The sequence below is a fragment of the Sus scrofa genome, chromosome 15 (genome assembly GCF_000003025.6).
Source record: "Sus scrofa isolate TJ Tabasco breed Duroc chromosome 15, Sscrofa11.1, whole genome shotgun sequence".
In the NCBI taxonomy this organism is placed as follows: domain Eukaryota; kingdom Metazoa; phylum Chordata; class Mammalia; order Artiodactyla; family Suidae; genus Sus; species Sus scrofa.
In genome coordinates, this window is record NC_010457.5 from 127,173,733 (window position 1) to 127,191,753 (window position 18,021).

At 39.8% G+C, this 18,021-nt stretch overlaps 1 protein-coding gene across 9 annotated transcripts in view; it reads left to right on the forward strand.

Moving 5' to 3' along the window:
- Window positions 1-18,021, forward strand: part of NYAP2 (neuronal tyrosine-phosphorylated phosphoinositide-3-kinase adaptor 2) — a 262,456-nt gene that overhangs the window by 141,090 nt on the left and 103,345 nt on the right. For all 9 annotated transcript variants that reach the window (XM_013984554.2, XM_021076251.1, XM_021076255.1 and 6 more), the window contains one exon: window positions 12,682-13,776. In XM_013984554.2, the coding sequence (XP_013840008.2) occupies window positions 12,682-13,776 (1,095 nt within the window). The remainder of the gene's footprint in view (window positions 1-12,681; window positions 13,777-18,021) is intronic.

Consider the following 18,021-nt stretch of genomic DNA (forward strand, 5'->3'; position numbering starts at 1 on the left):
AACCCGCAACCTCATGGTTCCTAGTCGGATTCGTTAACCACTGCGCCACGACGGGAACTCCCGTTTTTTCTTTTGTTTCAATTTTTATTGCATTTAAAAAATTCATTTAAGGAAAATCATTTTTAAAAAATAACGAAACTAATAAGAAAATAAGACTACAAATACTGAAAGGATAATGTCCAGAAAATTCCAAACCCTATATAACTCTAAAGGAAGGATTGCATCTTTCAAGATAAATTCACTTCTATTATGTGGCTTTACATAAGACATAACCCTAACACCGAAGGAAACTGAAATATTGATCTCATAGTTCAATGAACATAAAATCTATATTTATTTAGGCAATCACTCATTTTACAATTTCCCAGAACTCATAGGCTCTTTGGCATTGGCGCCATTAATTTTTATGGCTCAGTGCTGAATAAATGTGAAGTATGCATAAAAGCATACACTCTCATTACATATCTTCCAACGAGAGGGATTTTTTATGAATATTGATAATAATTAATAGTGAAATTGGTTTTACCTTTTAAACCTTCCTATGGCCCAGGCAGTATGCTAAACACTTCAAGTATCGTGTCTTTTTAAATCCTCACAACATCCTGTGAACAAGCATCATTACTGTCACTTAACTGTTGCATTCAATGTTGCTTAAAGAGGTTAGAGTTGACTTTCCAGAGGTTACACAATTACTAAACTGGGATTGGAGTTCAGGCTACTCTGAGTCATGGAAGAGTATTGGTAATGTTTTGAAAAGTGTTTCGAACCCTCTGAACTGTATATTTGTAAAACAAAAATGCATCATCATCTATAAACACAAATTATTTTTTGACAGTGTGGCAACCAGAGTCAGGTTGCTTGGGTTCAAAGCCAGTTTCTACCCCTTGGGCAAGTAACTTAATTTCTCCATAGTGTAATTTCAGTGCCATAAAATGGAGTTTATAACAGCATTACCTCAGAGGGGTGTTGTGGGGATTAAATAAAATAATCTCCACAAAGCACATCACCTGATACAAAAATGCTTTGATACATGGTAGCTATTATTATATTATTATTATTATTATTATTACTGGTATTGGTATATTTTTCATTTGAGATGTTAACACACATCAACACAACAACTTCAGTGAAACTGAATGAAATGTTTTACGTCTCTGTAATTCCATGCTGCTTCCTCTGGGATCTCAGATACTTTCAAAGATCACAAACATTTCTATCTTTATATCTCAACCAGGACAGATTTACAAAGGATAATCCTCAGTAGACTGTATCTGTGGAACTGCAGGGATTCAGCTTCTACAAAGTTGACTGCCCAAGGGACAGGGGAAATGTTCCAATCATTAATCGGATTTTTCTCCCAACTTACTTTCCTTTTAACATAATATCCTCCTGGGTTGGATCCAAATTAACTGAGCTTCTGTTGGGTGTTCAGCATCATGCATTTTCTATGGTTACTGTTCTGTTGTCACAATTTTTTTTCTCTCAAGACTCAGGAAATTAACTTATTTGCTTCCCTCCTTTCTCTGCAGGTAGTGATGCTATGGATGATAGTTAGTGTGAGCATGTAAAGCTGATGGCTTCAAATACTTGGGTGAAGGGATAAAGCGTTGTAACCTGTGGTTTAATAATTCAGCTATGCCTAAATTTTAAATGTATGTCTTATCTTCCCTGGCTTGGACTTCCTAAGAACCATTTGATTGACTACTGGGTGGTCATAATTGATATGCATAGATGAAAAACCAAAAGAGAATTTTTGGTTTGGGAAACCTGTAGCAATGTAGACATAGGCCTTTATTTAAGTTCTCTTCCTAAACAAAACTAGTCTTTAAGATTAGGTGCTGCGAAAAACTCTGAGATCAACTTTCATTAAAAAACATTGAAAATGGAGGGAAGAAGTATGAATATCTGAAGGAATATCTTAGAAAGAGAATCGGTGATTTTAGATGATTATGCATTGCTAGTTTATGTTATCTAGTGAACAACTATGTATAGTGATTATTGAACAAATACTTATTGGGAAAATGTATCTCTTAAGTTTATCGGGGCTTTTAAAAAGATGAGTCTATGCTGCCTTTGGGAAGTTTCTTTTTTTTTTTTTTTTTTTTTTTTTGTCTTTTTGCTATTTCTTTGGCCACTCCTGCGGCATATGGAGGTTCCCAGGCTAGGGGTCAAATCGGAGCTGTAGCCGCCGGCCTACACCAGAGCCGCAGCAACGTGGGATCCGAGCCGCGTCTGCGATCTACACCACAGCTCACGGCAACGCCGGATCGCTAACCCACTGAGCAAGGGCAGGGACCGAACCCGCAACCTCATGGTTCCTAGTCGGATTCGTTAACCACTGCGCCATGATGGGAACTCCATGGGAAGTTTCTAATCTTGAAGCCTCAGAAGCTAATAACCAAGTATAAGGTGGGAGATAAGGAAAGTGACAAGAAAATAGTGAGGCACAAATGGGCAAAAAGTCAAGAGGAAGAGGAGGAGGTGGTGACACTTTGATTGGGCCTAAAAGGATGGGAAGGATTGATATAGGTAAGATGATGGGAAAGCAGAGGAAAATGTCAGAGCAAAGGTTGAACACATACACATCTGAGAACTGTGGGCAACAGTGGCAGTTTGGTTTGGCCACGGTGAAGGGAGTCTGAAGAATGCCAAGGGAAAAAGGGGATGGGTGTTATGATGGGTCATGATGGGCTGTCTGGCATCCTGTTTTAGTGGTGCTCAGCTCATACAGATCGCAGGATGGCGTCTCTTTCACACACAGGAAGAATGAGAGTTATAACAAAGTTTTAATGTACTTTTTTTCCCCCAGTCCCCCACATTTGTGACATCACTGCTAATGACCTCAATATACTAAATTTTATAGCAAAAGAGAGGTTTATTTTTTCAGGAAATGATTGTTATAACCCCAGTTGTCGGCCTTGGATAATGTCTAAAGAACCCTCAGACCTTAAGTGTTTTGTACAATGCAGGGTCTAACTTGTAAGTTCTGCCTACCCTGCCTGTCTTCATTTCTGCCTTTGACCTTTCCTTGGTATCGGAGAACTGGAAGAGGACCATTTTAATTCTCCAGTTAATTTTTCCATCCTTCCATTGGGACAGGTAAAATAGTTAACCTTCCTCAATTTCTGCATGTGGGTAATATTGGGTATTCCTCCACTCACCCCTCTCTCATCCACACCTTCGTTTCTTTTACTGCTGTTACTACCCTTCACATCCCTCTTCATCTTCCTGCCTCTAGATTCAAATCATGCCTAAGGAAACGGTGCATGAGAAGATTGTTCATGACGTTTCAGGACTTTGGAGGAGAATACCTGAGATTCTGAACACTGACTTTAATGCCAAAAGTCTACTCTTCTCTGAACAGTGAATAGATATCTGCCAAGAACCTGTGATGGTCTGGTTACTTTACATGGATGATTTAGTGAAGATCAAGACAAAGAGAACCACTGCTCTCCTGGAGATTATACTTGAGTATAAGGGAAAATGCATACACAGATCCATAGAAGCTTATATAATTAGCCAACTGAGAAACCAAAAAAGAAACATCTAAAGCAATAAGTACTGTTGGGTGGTTGTGGAAGACCTCGCTAAAGTAATGACTTTAATGCTGAGATCTGAGTGCCAGGAAGAAGCCAGCCACGTAGCGTTCAGGCATGTTAAACAAAAAACATCCAAACAACAAAGTGGTAAAAACAGATTTTATTTAGGACTATTGCAAATAAGGGAAAAGAGACCTCAGTAGAGAAGTGAGCTCAATTCTGAACATAGTACGGGCAAGTGGGAATTTATAGCCAGGAAGCAGAGTGGGAATCAGTGGAGAGAAAATTACTCAAAAGAAATATTGAGGGTAATGGGGTGTTTCTGGCTCAACTGACCTGCAGGATTCTTGCTAGAGATGGGCCAGGGGGACAGACATCACTGGGAGAATGATGGAAGATGGAGAACCCAATAAGATGTCAAGGGGAATCAGATATTGAGAGTGATGGGTTCTGGTGAAACTGACTTTAACAAGGTTATTATGAATAATGGATTTTACAAGGGAATGGGTAAATAGGCTTAGAAGATGGTCCAGGAGCCTGACTACTGTTTTATCAAGAATAGTTTTTGTCAGTTATGGAATCTAATATTTTAGCATCCTGTCCAACTGAGATCATTCCTTCAGAGCAGTCTCTCTCTCTCCAGTGGATCCATTTCCTCCAGTTCTTTTCTCTATTACTTTTAGACTTGGATGAAGTATAGAATGGCAGGTAGAATCTAAGAGACTGCAATAGTGTAGCCAAGGAAATGCCCACGACACAGCCACTTTCTGTTCTTTATAAATGGGCCGTGTCTAAAGGACATCCCATGCCAAGAGCAGGAGGAGAGTGGGAATAAGATACTTGCCTGGGATGGAAATATCAAACTAGACATTTGTGATGCACATTATAAATAGAGGGTTATGTCTCCTTGGGAGTGCTGGCTGCCTATCTGGACAGATTCCCTTTCAGTGGTGTTACTATGGTGAATTTGTCCTTGTACAGTACTGGTTTTTAACCTAGAAACTCAGACTCCATCATTAGATGTCTAGAATATCCAAGATGGCATAGTAGCCAAGCTCAAAAGAGATGCTATAACTATCTGAGACTCTATGGCTTATAAACAAGAGAATTTTTTTCTTACAGTTCTGGAGGCTGGAAGTCCCTGCCCAGAGTGCCAGTATGGTTGTGTTCTGATGAGATTCCAAGTTGCAGACCGATGACCTGTCCAGAATCCTCACATGTAGAAAGGGCTGGGGAGCTCTTTGGAGTCTCTCTCATAAGAGCATTAATCCCATTCACGAGCGCTCCACACTCACAAACTAATTACCTCTCAAAGGCCCACCTTCTAACACCATGACATCAAATGTTAAGATTCCAAATGTATGAATTTAGGGGATGGGCACAAACATTCAGACCAAAGCAGTGTATGAAACCAGAATTCCACCTTGCTGGTTTCTAATGTGAAATAGATGCCTACTATTTTGGAAGTCACGCTTACTAAAACGTTTCTTGATGAAACTTTAAAGAAGGAACGACTCATTAAGAATCATATATGCAGCAGCTTTATGCTTGATGAGCGAACATGCTGAGTCCATCCTCATGACAGGGATATAACAGAGGACCAGACCCCCCAGACATTGCTGTGGGGGGACGACCACCTTTTGCTCTGCAAGTTTCCTGATTTTATAGTCCCTGTGGCTCAAAAGATCCCCTCTGCTTGTTCTTTCTTTACATATGTTAATACCTTCACTCAGATTTCAATCTAGTCCTTTGGACCAAAAAGTATGTAATCTCTTGTTATATCTCCTCTCTGAATCATCCTGTGGTGATTTTATACTACCCAGAAGGCAATCTTACTTATTTAATATCTCTATTCTGGAAGAGTGCTTTCTGTTCCCTCAAAGTGCATACTGTACTCTGGTTCTATGAAAATAATGATAACATTTTCTATGAGATAGACACACATACAGGAAATTAATTTTAGGATGTTTTTCCAATTATCCATTTTGGATACTAAACAACCCAAAATGTCATGGCTTAAAAGAGCAACAATTTGTTACTTCTTATTATTCTGTAAATTGACTTGGCTTATAGGAATGGTTCTTCTACTCTATGTGTCATTGGTTGGGGGTCTGTCATTCAGCTGTATTCAGTTGGCAATGGGGATGTGTTGGAAGGTCCAACAAAGCGTCACATGCCCAGTCTTTCTCTCCCACATGACTTCTTCACATAACTAGGTTGAGTTTCTTCATAGTAACTTGGTCTGTGGTTTTACATGGCAATTGGCTTTTGGGATAGAGGAACTGAAAACTGTCAGTTCTCAGAAGCCCAAGACTCAGAATATCACTTCTGTCACTTTCTGTTGGTCAGGATAAGTCACGAAGCCTGCCCTGATTTGAAGAGAGGGCCGTAGACTACCTACAGAAAGGTGGAAGTTACACCAGGAGGGAAGGAATTGACGGTGACTCTCTTGGAAGACTGTCCATCACAACTTGCCTTCTGGTCACAATATTTCCAATTAGGCAGATATTGCCCTGAGGTTTCATTGCATTACACCATCAGCTTGAAATCCAGGATTTCATCATCTAAATCATGTCTGTGGTGCTCTGAGCCTTCTTGAATGCAATTCCTTATATGCAAAGTCCTCTTCATTGAAAGTACAGTTTGTCTGCACTAGGAAACCTGATGTAGACTGGCGGGTCAGGAGTAGGAAAATTGCAGTTTACAATCTTTTTCAAAAAAATTAGGGGCTGGAGGCACGCAGAAGTCACTGGCTCATAGCAGTCAAGTCCAGTTATGCTGTGAGCTCAGTTCTCCCTATTCTAGGACAGTCTAGGACAGAAAATATTTATTGATTTGGGTCCAGTTCTGCTCCAAGTTTTGCTTCCCTGTGGCTCTTTTTTTTTTTTTTTTTTTTTAATCTTTGAGCTCTTAAATCTGTCATCTGAGTCATCTTTTCTTGTTCATAGGAAATGCCCTTTATCTAGCTTAAGCCAAGACTACTTCTGTCCCATTCAACTTTGAGAGCATACTGTTGAGCCAGTTCCATGTCATGCATTATTGATTTCCATCCATACTTTCATCTGAGTTCTCTAGTTTCCTCGTTGGCAGATCCAGAACAATATTACAACACAGATACTACAATTGCAAATCTGATTCTTTTTGCACATTATCACACTTTTCTTGGTCCTACTATAAACACACCGAGGGTATTTGTAAGGCCCATCCCTTTTTAAAGACCTTAATTAAAAAAAAAATGAAATAAGAAAAGAATAATTTTGTGGATGCTATTATAGGGATGGTGACTGTGAAAATAAAAATATCCCTCAAACCCCTGGAATTGTGAGTTGTGAAAAGAAAGTTATTGTGAGCACAGTTCTGTTGAAAGTGGGAAATGTGTCTCTCACCTTCTGGAATCCACCAGTTCAGTATCACGCATTGTGGTCACTACTTCTGTTCACTGGACTCTCATTTCCCTGTTTGAATTACCTATTTAAATATACCTCTGTAACCGGAGCCACCTAACTATACCTCTGTAACCAGACATTTAAATATATTTGTGTAACCAGCACATGCTACGATGGTTCTGTCATTACAGCCTGGACTGAGAACTTTTAAAATGATGCTTTGTGCTATATACAACATAATGAATTACAGAGCTTTTCCCTCTTTCCTTTGCTTTAAAAGGCATAAAAGATTGAATTGACATAGTAAGATTTTTTTTTAATGGTTGATAAGTAATTTATATTTTTTCATCATTTAAATATGGAGTTGGGGTTGGAGAATCTCTAAAAGCCCTCCATATTCTGGGATTCTGTGGCCAAAGAGCCTTTCCATCAGGGAAACGCTGACCTGTGTTGTCTATTTTTTCACTTCTTGGGTCAAGAACATGCACAGACTCTAAAGCCTGGTTTTACATTTCATTTTGTTTCTTAATAAGGAAAAAAAAATATTTCAGAAGGATAGCTTGACAAGGGACATGGCAAATTTCCACAATTAACTGTGAAAGGCAGATCATCTGGGCATGACTGAAAGCCACGCATAACCTTTGTGCTCAGATATTTCATTTCAAAAATGTCACTTTTTCCTTATTCAATACTACTGTCATTAGACTATTTTTAGCATAAAATGTGTGTTCTGGAGCTGAATAGGAATTATTGCTCCTATCTTTGGACTTAATGGAAATAATTTAAAATTCATTCAAGAGCAGTGAAACCACCTTTTTAATGTGGTTGAATTTAGTTAAATGTTGAAATTTGCAATGCCATTTTTATTGTCCTTTATTAGCAGTATTTCAGTATCTATGGATGTAGATAAAGACTATTTTTAGGTGTCTTCTAAAGAAATAACTTTGAAAACATGAGTTTTTCCTGAATTTCCTAGACTGATGTTAAAATAGAATAGATTATGGGACAATGTTGCTAAAAATTTCAGACTTTCATTCGGGTAAACAAACAAAGTATATATGACAGTTGGAACAAAATTCCATTGCTTCATGAATTATTTACTTAATACTTGGAATAAGGTGAAACCAGGTGAAAAAATGGCAAATGCAGAGAAAATCAATTCATTAGAGATGAAATTGTTTCATCCTCTGACTTTCCCAAGAGAATCATGAGGTTGCAAAGGGAGTGTGGAGTGGGAAGCAGACTTTGCCTGGAATAGAAGTCTCTCAGTATTGAAGGAATGAGTCTTCTTACTCATCCCAATTGCCTGTAATTTACTTATCACTTTACTCACTAAATCATCCTCAATACTCTCATTTCAAACTTGGATTACTACAAAGGATGAGGAGCAGGAAACAAAACGTGTTGGAAGTCTCTTAATCTGCCTTCATTAGGCTCTTTTCACCACACAAGGAAGGAGAGAGTGAAGAAGGTTGTGCAGAGAATGAAGGATTCCCTGGCGAGCTAGCTGGAGAATTGCTTCCGATGGTGGGCAGAGAAACACACACAGCCTGGTGGAGCAGGGAGTCTGTATGCCAAAGCAAACAGCAATAAAAAGCAAAGAACATCTGGAAAATGGGTCTAATTAAATAGCATTGCATGCTCATTGTACATGACATGTATAAAACATGATATGTGCCTTGGTACAAATCAGAGGTTGGAGCATCATACCAAGAAGAACCATAATAACAGGTGGTGTAGGGGAAGGATGCTCCCGAGTGAGTACCTGCTGATGGGATCAGTGTCTGTGTATTCAGCTGGGGCAGGTGCAAATTACGTTTGAAGGACTGGGGAAGAGTTGTATTAATTCTCAAAGCTAGTTAAAGGATTAGAATGCCAAGGATCAAAAAGTGGATGCTCAGAATTCATATATATATAGGGTTTTTGCATAAGGCTCAATCAATATTCTGTTATCTAAGTCATCTCAAGCTGACCCAACAAAATTCAACTGAGTGGGTGGCTTAAAAAACAGACCTTTATTTCCTCATAGATCTTGAGGCCAGAAGTCCAAGATCAAGGTACCAGCATAGTCAGTTTCTGGTGAGAACTCTTTTCCTGGGTCGCAGGTGGCAACCTTCTTACTATGTCCTCACATAGTGGAGAGAATGAGACAATGAAGATGCTCCCCAGTGACTCCTTATAAGGGCATGAATCTCATCCATCACCAGGACCCAACCCTCATGACCTCATGATCTAATTATTTCACAAAGGCCCCACCTCCAAGTAACATCACATTGAGGGTTGGGGCTTTAATATATGAATTTGTGGGGAAGGGGACACAGTTCAGTCCATAGCAACCATCAGTTTTGGTCACCTCAGTGTCATCATAAGAGTTACATATTATACTTAATTCCCCTCATTAGACAATATCTGTACTTGATTTGGGGTGGAAGTTTTCCTCATGGTATAAATAAATTACCTAAATTCCTTCATAATGAATAGTTACCTTAATTTTATATTGTGTCCTTTTCTTTCTTCCATCTTTTCATAGCTATGATGGATCTTTATTTCATTTGGCAAACAAAATAACTGCCATCTGCTCATATATTGAGTGCAACTCAAGTGTTGGTCTTGCCCATTTCAAAGATACCTTCTCATCTAGCTGGGAAGAAGGATGTTGGCTCCAGAGTGTTCCTGAGGCTGCTGCTTCCCTGAGTTCCATATCACTCCCAGCTTGACCACTGACCGCTCACTTTCTGGGAGTTCTGGGCTAACCTCTTCCTTCCACACAGTGCTGCTGCCTAAGCTTGGGCTCAGTAGGCACTTGTGTTCTGGCTGTCCTGTTTTTTCTCTCTGTGCAACTATCCAAGTTTATATTGAAGTAGACCTGAGCGAAGTAGACTTTAGTGAAGGGTCAGAGAAAATGGCAGTGAATTATAGTTTAGGAGGCAGAAAAATGAAATCTTTGGAATAAGCGTAATCACAGCTAATTATGCGGTGAGTCTTCCCCATATGATGAAGTTATCCATCTCGTGGACACTCTTTCATTCCTAGCCTTAGGTTAATCCTCCTTTAGGTTAGCAGAGCACCTGGCTACTTCCCACACCATTCAATTCCTAGAACTCAAAAGTCACTGGGAAATATTTGGGAAGGGTGATTATTTAGCCTAGGATGACATGGATGGAGGATGGCAAGATACCAAGGCCTCAATCCCCCTGGTATTTCTGGCTGGGGATGGCTTCAGAAGAATAGTGTTGCTGGGCTTTTGTTCTTCTGAGTCCTGGCTCTTTCAAAGTCCCTCTAGTTCTAAGTCAGTCCCATTCATTAATTTATGACTTTATGTGGGCTCAGATTTTTGTATATAATCTGATGATTTATTTAAATCATATGAAAATTAACAGGGCGTTCCTGTCATGGCACAGCAGAAACAAATCTGACTGGTATCCGTGAGAATGTGGGTTCCATCCCTGGCTTCACTCAGTGGGACGGGGATCCAGCATTGCCATGTGCGGTGGTGTAGGTCGCAGATGCAGCTCAGATCCCAAGTTGCTGTGGCTGTGGCGTAAGCCGGCAGCTGTAGCTCTGATTCGACCCCTAGCCTGGGAATTTCCATAGGCTTTGATTGCAACCCTAAAAAGCATATTTAAAAAAAGAAAGAAAGAAAGAAAAAAGAAAATTAACATGCATGGTAATTTCAACACTAGTAATATTTATGACCAGTAGGAGATACAGAGAGGACTACTGGCCATTTTGGGTCCTGCTTAAAGAATTATTTAGGTAGTTTTCATCCCCATATGTCCCTAGGCTTTTCCCTTTTGACATTAAAAAGCTCTATTACTATACTATCCCAACCACTCCATGCCCCTGGCCTCTGAAAATGGCATCTATTTTTTTCCTACTATAAGTTAAAATCTACATACGTTAAGGATCTTCCCTTCGAAAAGCTGTTTATTGTAGTGAGGAAAATCATCATCATGGTTACAATGAAGTAGAATATTTGAAAGCAGGAATGACCTAGAAAAGTGTGAGATTTAGCCACTACTGGAGTACTTGATGGGTTGCCTTTCTCTGAAGCCATGATTGATGTGTAGCTTAGTCACCTAACTCAGCTTTAAGCACTTGCTTCTCCTGGAGTAAGTTTCAGAAAAGCTCCTGTGTCATAAATTATGCTAGTTGGAAAAAAAAAAAAAAAGGAAATTTGGGGATGTTTCCTGATTTGTACCTTGAGACCTCCCCTCCCTTCAAACTGCAATTATAGAGAAACTTGTTATTTTCTCATACTTTTAATCCTATAAGCTCTACTCTCAACTTACGTTATATGCCACCATTTACCACAAGCGACTATGTTCTGCCACACTGCATAAGTGATGATCATATATCAACACAATAAGATAATGAGATAATAACAAGACTCCAGTACCTTCCCTGCATGCTAAACAATTGATTTCAATCACAGGCATGTTGCCCTCCAGTTCCTCCCTACTGGATGTGCCAGAAGTGTATGTTCCATTATAAGGGGGGAGGAGGCTTCCAGGAAGCTGTGGGATGCACTTGTACACATGTTGTGAGTTTCCAGAAATTATTCTTGAAATTTACACATCATCCTCTGGATTATTTCCTTGTAAAACTCTCAAGGGGGCTCTGATGTGCCAGGGCAATATATCTAATAAATTCATTCCAAGACAACATTTGGGATATCATATGAGATCTTAGGAACAAAAACAGACAAATACACCATAATCAACAATACCTGGAGATCTGCAGATTAACTTGTCTAGCCTCATAAGATTTTCACATCAATTTCCCCTGAAGTATCAGCCCCATCTGTATGGAAGTTATTTATCTGAACCAAGACAGAGATTAAGTCTAGCAGGCTGGAACATTTTTATCCCAAATGAAAGCAAGATGGGATCATGTGTAATAGCCACATCATTAAAAGAGCTCAATCCCCATGGTATTTTTGTAACTACTTGTGCTAACAGAAACTCTAGTTTTTTTTTTTTTTTCCCCTGAGTTCCTTTATTGCTTAATTTTTGGAGGTTAATTTTTACGAACTTTGTGAGTTTTTAAGTTTTATTGAAGTATATTTGATTAACAATATTGCGATAGTTGCTGCTGTACGACAAAGTGATTCAGTTATACGTATACACATCCACTATTTTTCAGGTTCTTTTCCCATATAGATTATCACACAAAATTGGGCAGAGTTCCCTATGCTGCACAACAGGTCCCCATTGGCCAATCATTCCACATACTGAATGTGTGCTTATGCCAATCCCAAACTCCCAGTCCATCACGCCACCCACCCTTTCCCCTTTGGTAACCATAAGTTTGTTTTCAAAATGTATGAGTCTGTTTCTGTTCTGCAAATAAGTTCATTTGTATCCTTTTTTTAGAGTCCAAATATAAGTGATATCATAGGATGTTTGTCTTTCTCTGACTTGCTTTCCTTATATGAATGATTGTTTTTATCTGATTTATGGCATCTGAAATTTTCTGTTTAGAAATTGTCAGAGGGATAAAACCTCCTAATGGTAATGCACTCATCAGTGTTGGTTTATTAATATTAGCTTGAAGATAAATATTACTACTGTTCTTGCATCATGCTTTTCTAAATATGAAGTGTTTGATTTTGTTGGGTTTTGAGTCTAGGCCTCCAGCTAGAAATGAAGCAAATTACCCCGCCCCCGAATTGTAGAGTAGTAAACCCACCTGCAAGTCATTTTTGAAAGCTTTGCTATTGTGCTCATCTATTTCCCGTGTTTTTCTTCTTTTAGTGTCAGCCAAACCAAGACCCCACAGTGATGAATATTCGAAGAAGATCCCTCCTCCAAAACCCAAACGGAATCCGAACACTCAGCTCAGCACGTCTTTTGACGAAACATACATCAAAAAGCACGGGCCCAGGAGGACGTCACTCCCACGGGACTCTTCTCTCTCCCAGGTCGGCAGCCCCGCAGGGGACCCAGAAGAGGAGGAGCCTGTGTACATCGAGATGGTGGGGAACATTCTCAGAGACTTCAGGAAGGACGATGACGACCAGAGCGAGGCCGTCTACGAAGAAATGAAATACCCCATTTTTGACGATTTAGGCCAAGACTCCAAATGCGACCTTGACCATCACAGTTGTTCTTCGCAGTGTGCTACTCCCACGGTGCCTGACTTGGACTTCGCCAAGTCCTCAGTGCCATGTACTCCAAAGGGTTTGCTCTGTGACATCCCCCCGCCCTTTCCCAACCTGCTCTCTCACAGACCCCCGCTGCTGGTGTTCCCGCCAGCACCCGTGCAGTGCTCCCCCAACTCAGATGAGTCTCCGCTCACTCCGCTGGAGGTCACAAAGCTGCCTGTGCTGGAAAACGTGTCTTATATGAAACAGCAGGCCGGGGCGTCGCCATCCTCCTTGCCATCTCATGCCTCCGGCCACTCCAAACTGGAGAAAGACCAGGCTGGGGCCCTGGGACCTGTTCCTGCCGCCTCCGTGCTCTCCTCATCCCCTCCCCCGCCTTCCACCCTGTACCGAACGCAGTCCCCCCACGGCTACCCCAAAAGTCACTCCGCCTCCCCATCACCGGTCAGCATGGGAAGGTCCCTGACCCCGCTCAGCCTCAAAAGGCCTCCGCCCTATGATGCTGTGCATTCAGGCAGCCTCTCCAGGAGCTCTTCATCAGTGCCTCACTCGACCACGAGACCGGTGTCGCAGGATGGGAGTAAGATGGTCAACGCCGCAGTGAACACCTACGGGTCAGCTCCGAGTGGCTCCAGGTCCAGAACACCCACGAGTCCTTTGGAAGAACTAACCAGCCTCTTTACCTCCGGACGCAGCCTGCTGAGGAAGTCATCCAGCGGCCGTCGTTCTAAAGAACCTGCAGAGAGTAAGTGCACGGATGATCCTTTAGTGCAGGGAAGCCCGTGATGTACAGAAAAGGCACAGAATAGGTGAACTGTGATCCTTTTAGCTGGAATCTCAAGATGTGTGATTTTAATTTTGCCATGCGAAAGGGAATAGTGCGTTCTGGAAGAACTAAAAGTGACAGTCTGTACAAGATCACATATTAAAAAGACAAGTCAGTTTTAAATTCAAAATGAAGTGTAAGGTCTAAATTCTTAAGTGTCTCTGGGAAGGCTAACAAAGGAACTAGATCACTATAAAATTTTTAGGTACCTGTCTTGATTGGGGGGGAATTATTTTCAAACATAGGTAATGTTAAAATTATCTTCTTTTAAAAAAGTTTGTTTCAGCGAATCTGTATCAGAAAGCCTTTGAAGGTAGTTCAAATAGAATTATTACTTAAAAAACAAACAAAAGCAGTGGGAGTTCCTGCTGTGGCACAGTGGATTAAGGATCCTGCATTGCTGCAGCTGCCTGTAGGTCACAGCTCTGATTTAGGTTCCATCCCTGGATCTGGAACTTCCATATGCCTTGGGTGTGGCTGAAAAAGCAAAGCAAAACAAAACAAAACATTGAAAGATTCTCTTGGCCTTCTCCATGTTGTTACTTTCTTACCTTCTTGCTAAACTAGAAGAGGTTCATTGTTTCCCTTTTAAAACCTTTGGTAATTAGCATCTTATCCCTATGGGACTCCTCCTAGGTCCATCAATGTATAAAATACAGAAATATCGCTAAGGGGTAAATAAGTGGTGAACATTGTATTTACCACCGAATTTCAAAGAGCAGGGAATATCTCTATTTGACTGGCTAATCCTTTGGTGAGTGCCCAGGTCTCTTCCTAATGATATTGGAAAGTCACAACAGATCCCAGTTTTGTGTTCATTTCATTCAATTACACTGCTTTACCTTATTTAAAAATGCCTCAAGGCACATAAGCAGAAAATTAACATTTACATCTTAAATGATCCCACCACAGGGTTTTATTTATCTATGGATACAGTCACACCAAGGACTTTCCTTAAGGAAAATAAAGCTTTGACAAGTCTGATGAAGATATGATAACCCTTCTCAAGTAGTCAATATTCATTGGTAATTGTATCTCACTTATCCTTTTTTTTTTTTTTTTTTTTTTTTTGTCTTTTGTCTTTTTGTTGTTGTTGTTATTGCTATTTCTTGGGCTGCTCCCGCGGCATACGGAGGTTCCTAGGCTAGGGGTCTAGTCGGAGCTGTAGCCACTGGCCTACGCCAGAGCCACAGCAACGCGGGATCCGAGCCTCGTCTGCAACCTACACCACAGCTCACGGCAACGCCGGATCCTTAACCCACTGAGCAAGGGCAGGGACCGAACCCGCAACCTCATGGTTCCTAGTCGGATTCATTAACCAGTGCGCCACGACGGGAACTCCCTTTTTTCTCTTTAACCAAAGAGATTTATGAGAGCTTGAACTTAAATACTCCCCCCCATTTTTCATGTACCTGACTGAAAGGGAAAAAAGAAATCTCATATTTTAAACATACCTAGAATTAAATACATACATTATTTTTAAAAATTATTTTAAAATTCAAATTAAAAATTAGGAACAACCTGTTTCTGGAGTGGTAGTTCTCAACCAGGGTGATTTTTGTTCCCAAGGACATTAAGGAATGCCTGGAGACATCTTTGGCTATTTTGACTGGGCATGTTACTAGCATCAAGTGGGTAGAGCCCAGGGATGCTGCTGAATAGCCTACAATGCACAGGATATTCTGCTACAAAAATTAGAAAGAAGGAGAAAGGGAGGGAGGGAGAAAAGAAGGAAGGAAGGGAGGGAGGAATGGAGGGAGGGAGGAAGGAGGAAGGCAGAGAGGAGGGAAGGAAGGAAAAATGATTATCTCCACTGTAGTGTCAATAGTTTGGGAAACTCTGACTAGATAATTTATTAAAATTGAAAGTTTCTTCCAGATGATTGATTTGGTTTAAACATTGATGGAATAAGGTTTTTGGAATAAGTCAAAGGGGAAAAAAAAACGAAAGGAAAAAGATTTCACCCTCAAAAAACCAGAATGTTTGGTATGAGATTAGTAGAGGTCTCATCCTTGAATTGGTGAAATTAGCCGATATTCTCCCTACCTACCAGTTTCTCTGGAGGATTCTTAACAGCTCCAGCTGGCAGTTATACCAATTAGCTAGAAAAAGTATATGTAAAAAAAGTGATTAACTAATGAAGTTATTTCAAGAAAAATCCATCTGTTAGAATCAGTCTATGTGCTATATGTCACAGACTCCTCCATTCCGCTCCAGAATGAGTGCTGTGTGCTCCTAAAACCAAGCTTGTGCATGGAAAAGTGATCCAGGCTCTTTAAAGGTTTTATAAGGGATCCAAGGATTAAATTTCTTCCCATATGCTATTAACTGTGCGTCAACTCTTCCAAGAAAGGTCATGCCCCCAAGTTACATGAATTTCATTACTTTACTTTACCCAAATAGAAGGGAGGAAAAATGCAGATAGTACAAATGAATAATCCAATTCTATTTACTTTTGACTCTGGAAGAAAATAGAGAAACATTGTCTGATGTTAACAAAATCATAGGGCTCTCAGAATCTCTCTGGAATCCAAAAAGTAGATCCACAATTGTTGATAATTGAGTTAACATACAATTACTGTTGCATTACACTCAGTGACACAACTGGTGCCTTCACTCCTGACAGATTTGTAGACACCTGCTGATAACAAAGGAACAGAATAAGTAATAAGAAGTGTATAACATTCATGACCCCTGAGTCACACGTGGCTTTTTTTTTTTTTTTTTTTTTTTTTTTACATTTCAGAAATAAAAGTAGGGCTGGTATTTCTGTTCTCCATACCCCTCTTGCTTTACTGGAAATATCAGTGTCGGTAATTTTCTGGTATTAAATTCAAGCAAATATAATCTTTCTGCTTTCACTTACAAATCTATGTCAAGTAAAAAGTATGCTTTCATCTCTTATTTTTAATAATCTATAAAAGACACACCCAATTTATTAATCTTATGTCTTACAGGCTTATAATTGTTGATGGTGGATTGGGAAATAGGAAGGAGGTAAAATAAGATATAGTGGTAGAATGAAAAAATTTAATTTCTCGTCATAATTTCCTAACTATGGCCTTCACATTAATTGTTTTAGGATTTTATTCCTAGTTGATGGGACATTGTAATGTTGTTCAACTGCACATGAAGACACTTTATACTCTATAATCATTTTATTTAATTGGTTATTATTAATATTTTAAAATTCATGCAGAGAGATGGAAAATACAAGGCATATAAGAAGTGATTAATTTGTATTTCATTGATGTAAATTTCTGTGTCTCTATGAGAAGTAAGTGAAATACAGATATGTTTTGTGGTGAATTTGGAGACTGAAATAATAGTTTTTTACCTATCATTTTTATCTTCCTTTCTCATGTTCTTTTATATATCCTTTGATTAGATCCCCTAGAAAACCTAGGTCATAAATGGGTTACTTTGTTTTAAAAAATCAAGAGCCATGAATCATAGTAATTATTATCTAGAATCAAGTGTGAAAAAAAGAAAACACTTTTATCCTCTCAACTAAATATTTTTAAAAGCTTAGCCTGTATTTAATATAAATGCATGAATGTATATTCCTATGAAAATGTGAAAATCATAATGAAGAATATAATTACATTTTATAATATACTTGAGGGAGAAAATGTGATAGAAGGTTAAAAATGGAAACATGTACATAGAAAATTTAAAGGAGAAAATAATGTGAAATGGCAAAGAAAATAACTAGGAAATTAGGGCCCCAAGAAAAATGCAAAAAAAAAAAAAAATGAACATATACGGTCAAAAGGACATGTAGGCAAGTGTAGGTGCCAACACAGGTACACAGAGAAGCACAAATGAAGCACCGAGACCAGACACAGTGGGGCAAAGGAAATTAGGAAAAAAAAAAAAATACAGGCCCACTCATCTGGTATCTTTTTTTTTTTTTGTCTTTTTGCCATTTCTTGGGCCGCTTCCGCGGCATATGGAGGTTCCCAGGCTAGGGGTTGAATCGGAGCTGTAGCCACCAGCCTATGCCAGAGCCACAGCAATGCGGGATCCGAGCCATGTCTGCGACCTATACCACAGCTCATGGCAACGCCGGATCCTTAACCCACTGAGCAAGGGCAGGGATCGAACCCACAACCTCATGGTTCCTAGTCAGAGTCGTTAACCACTGTGCCATGACAGGAACTC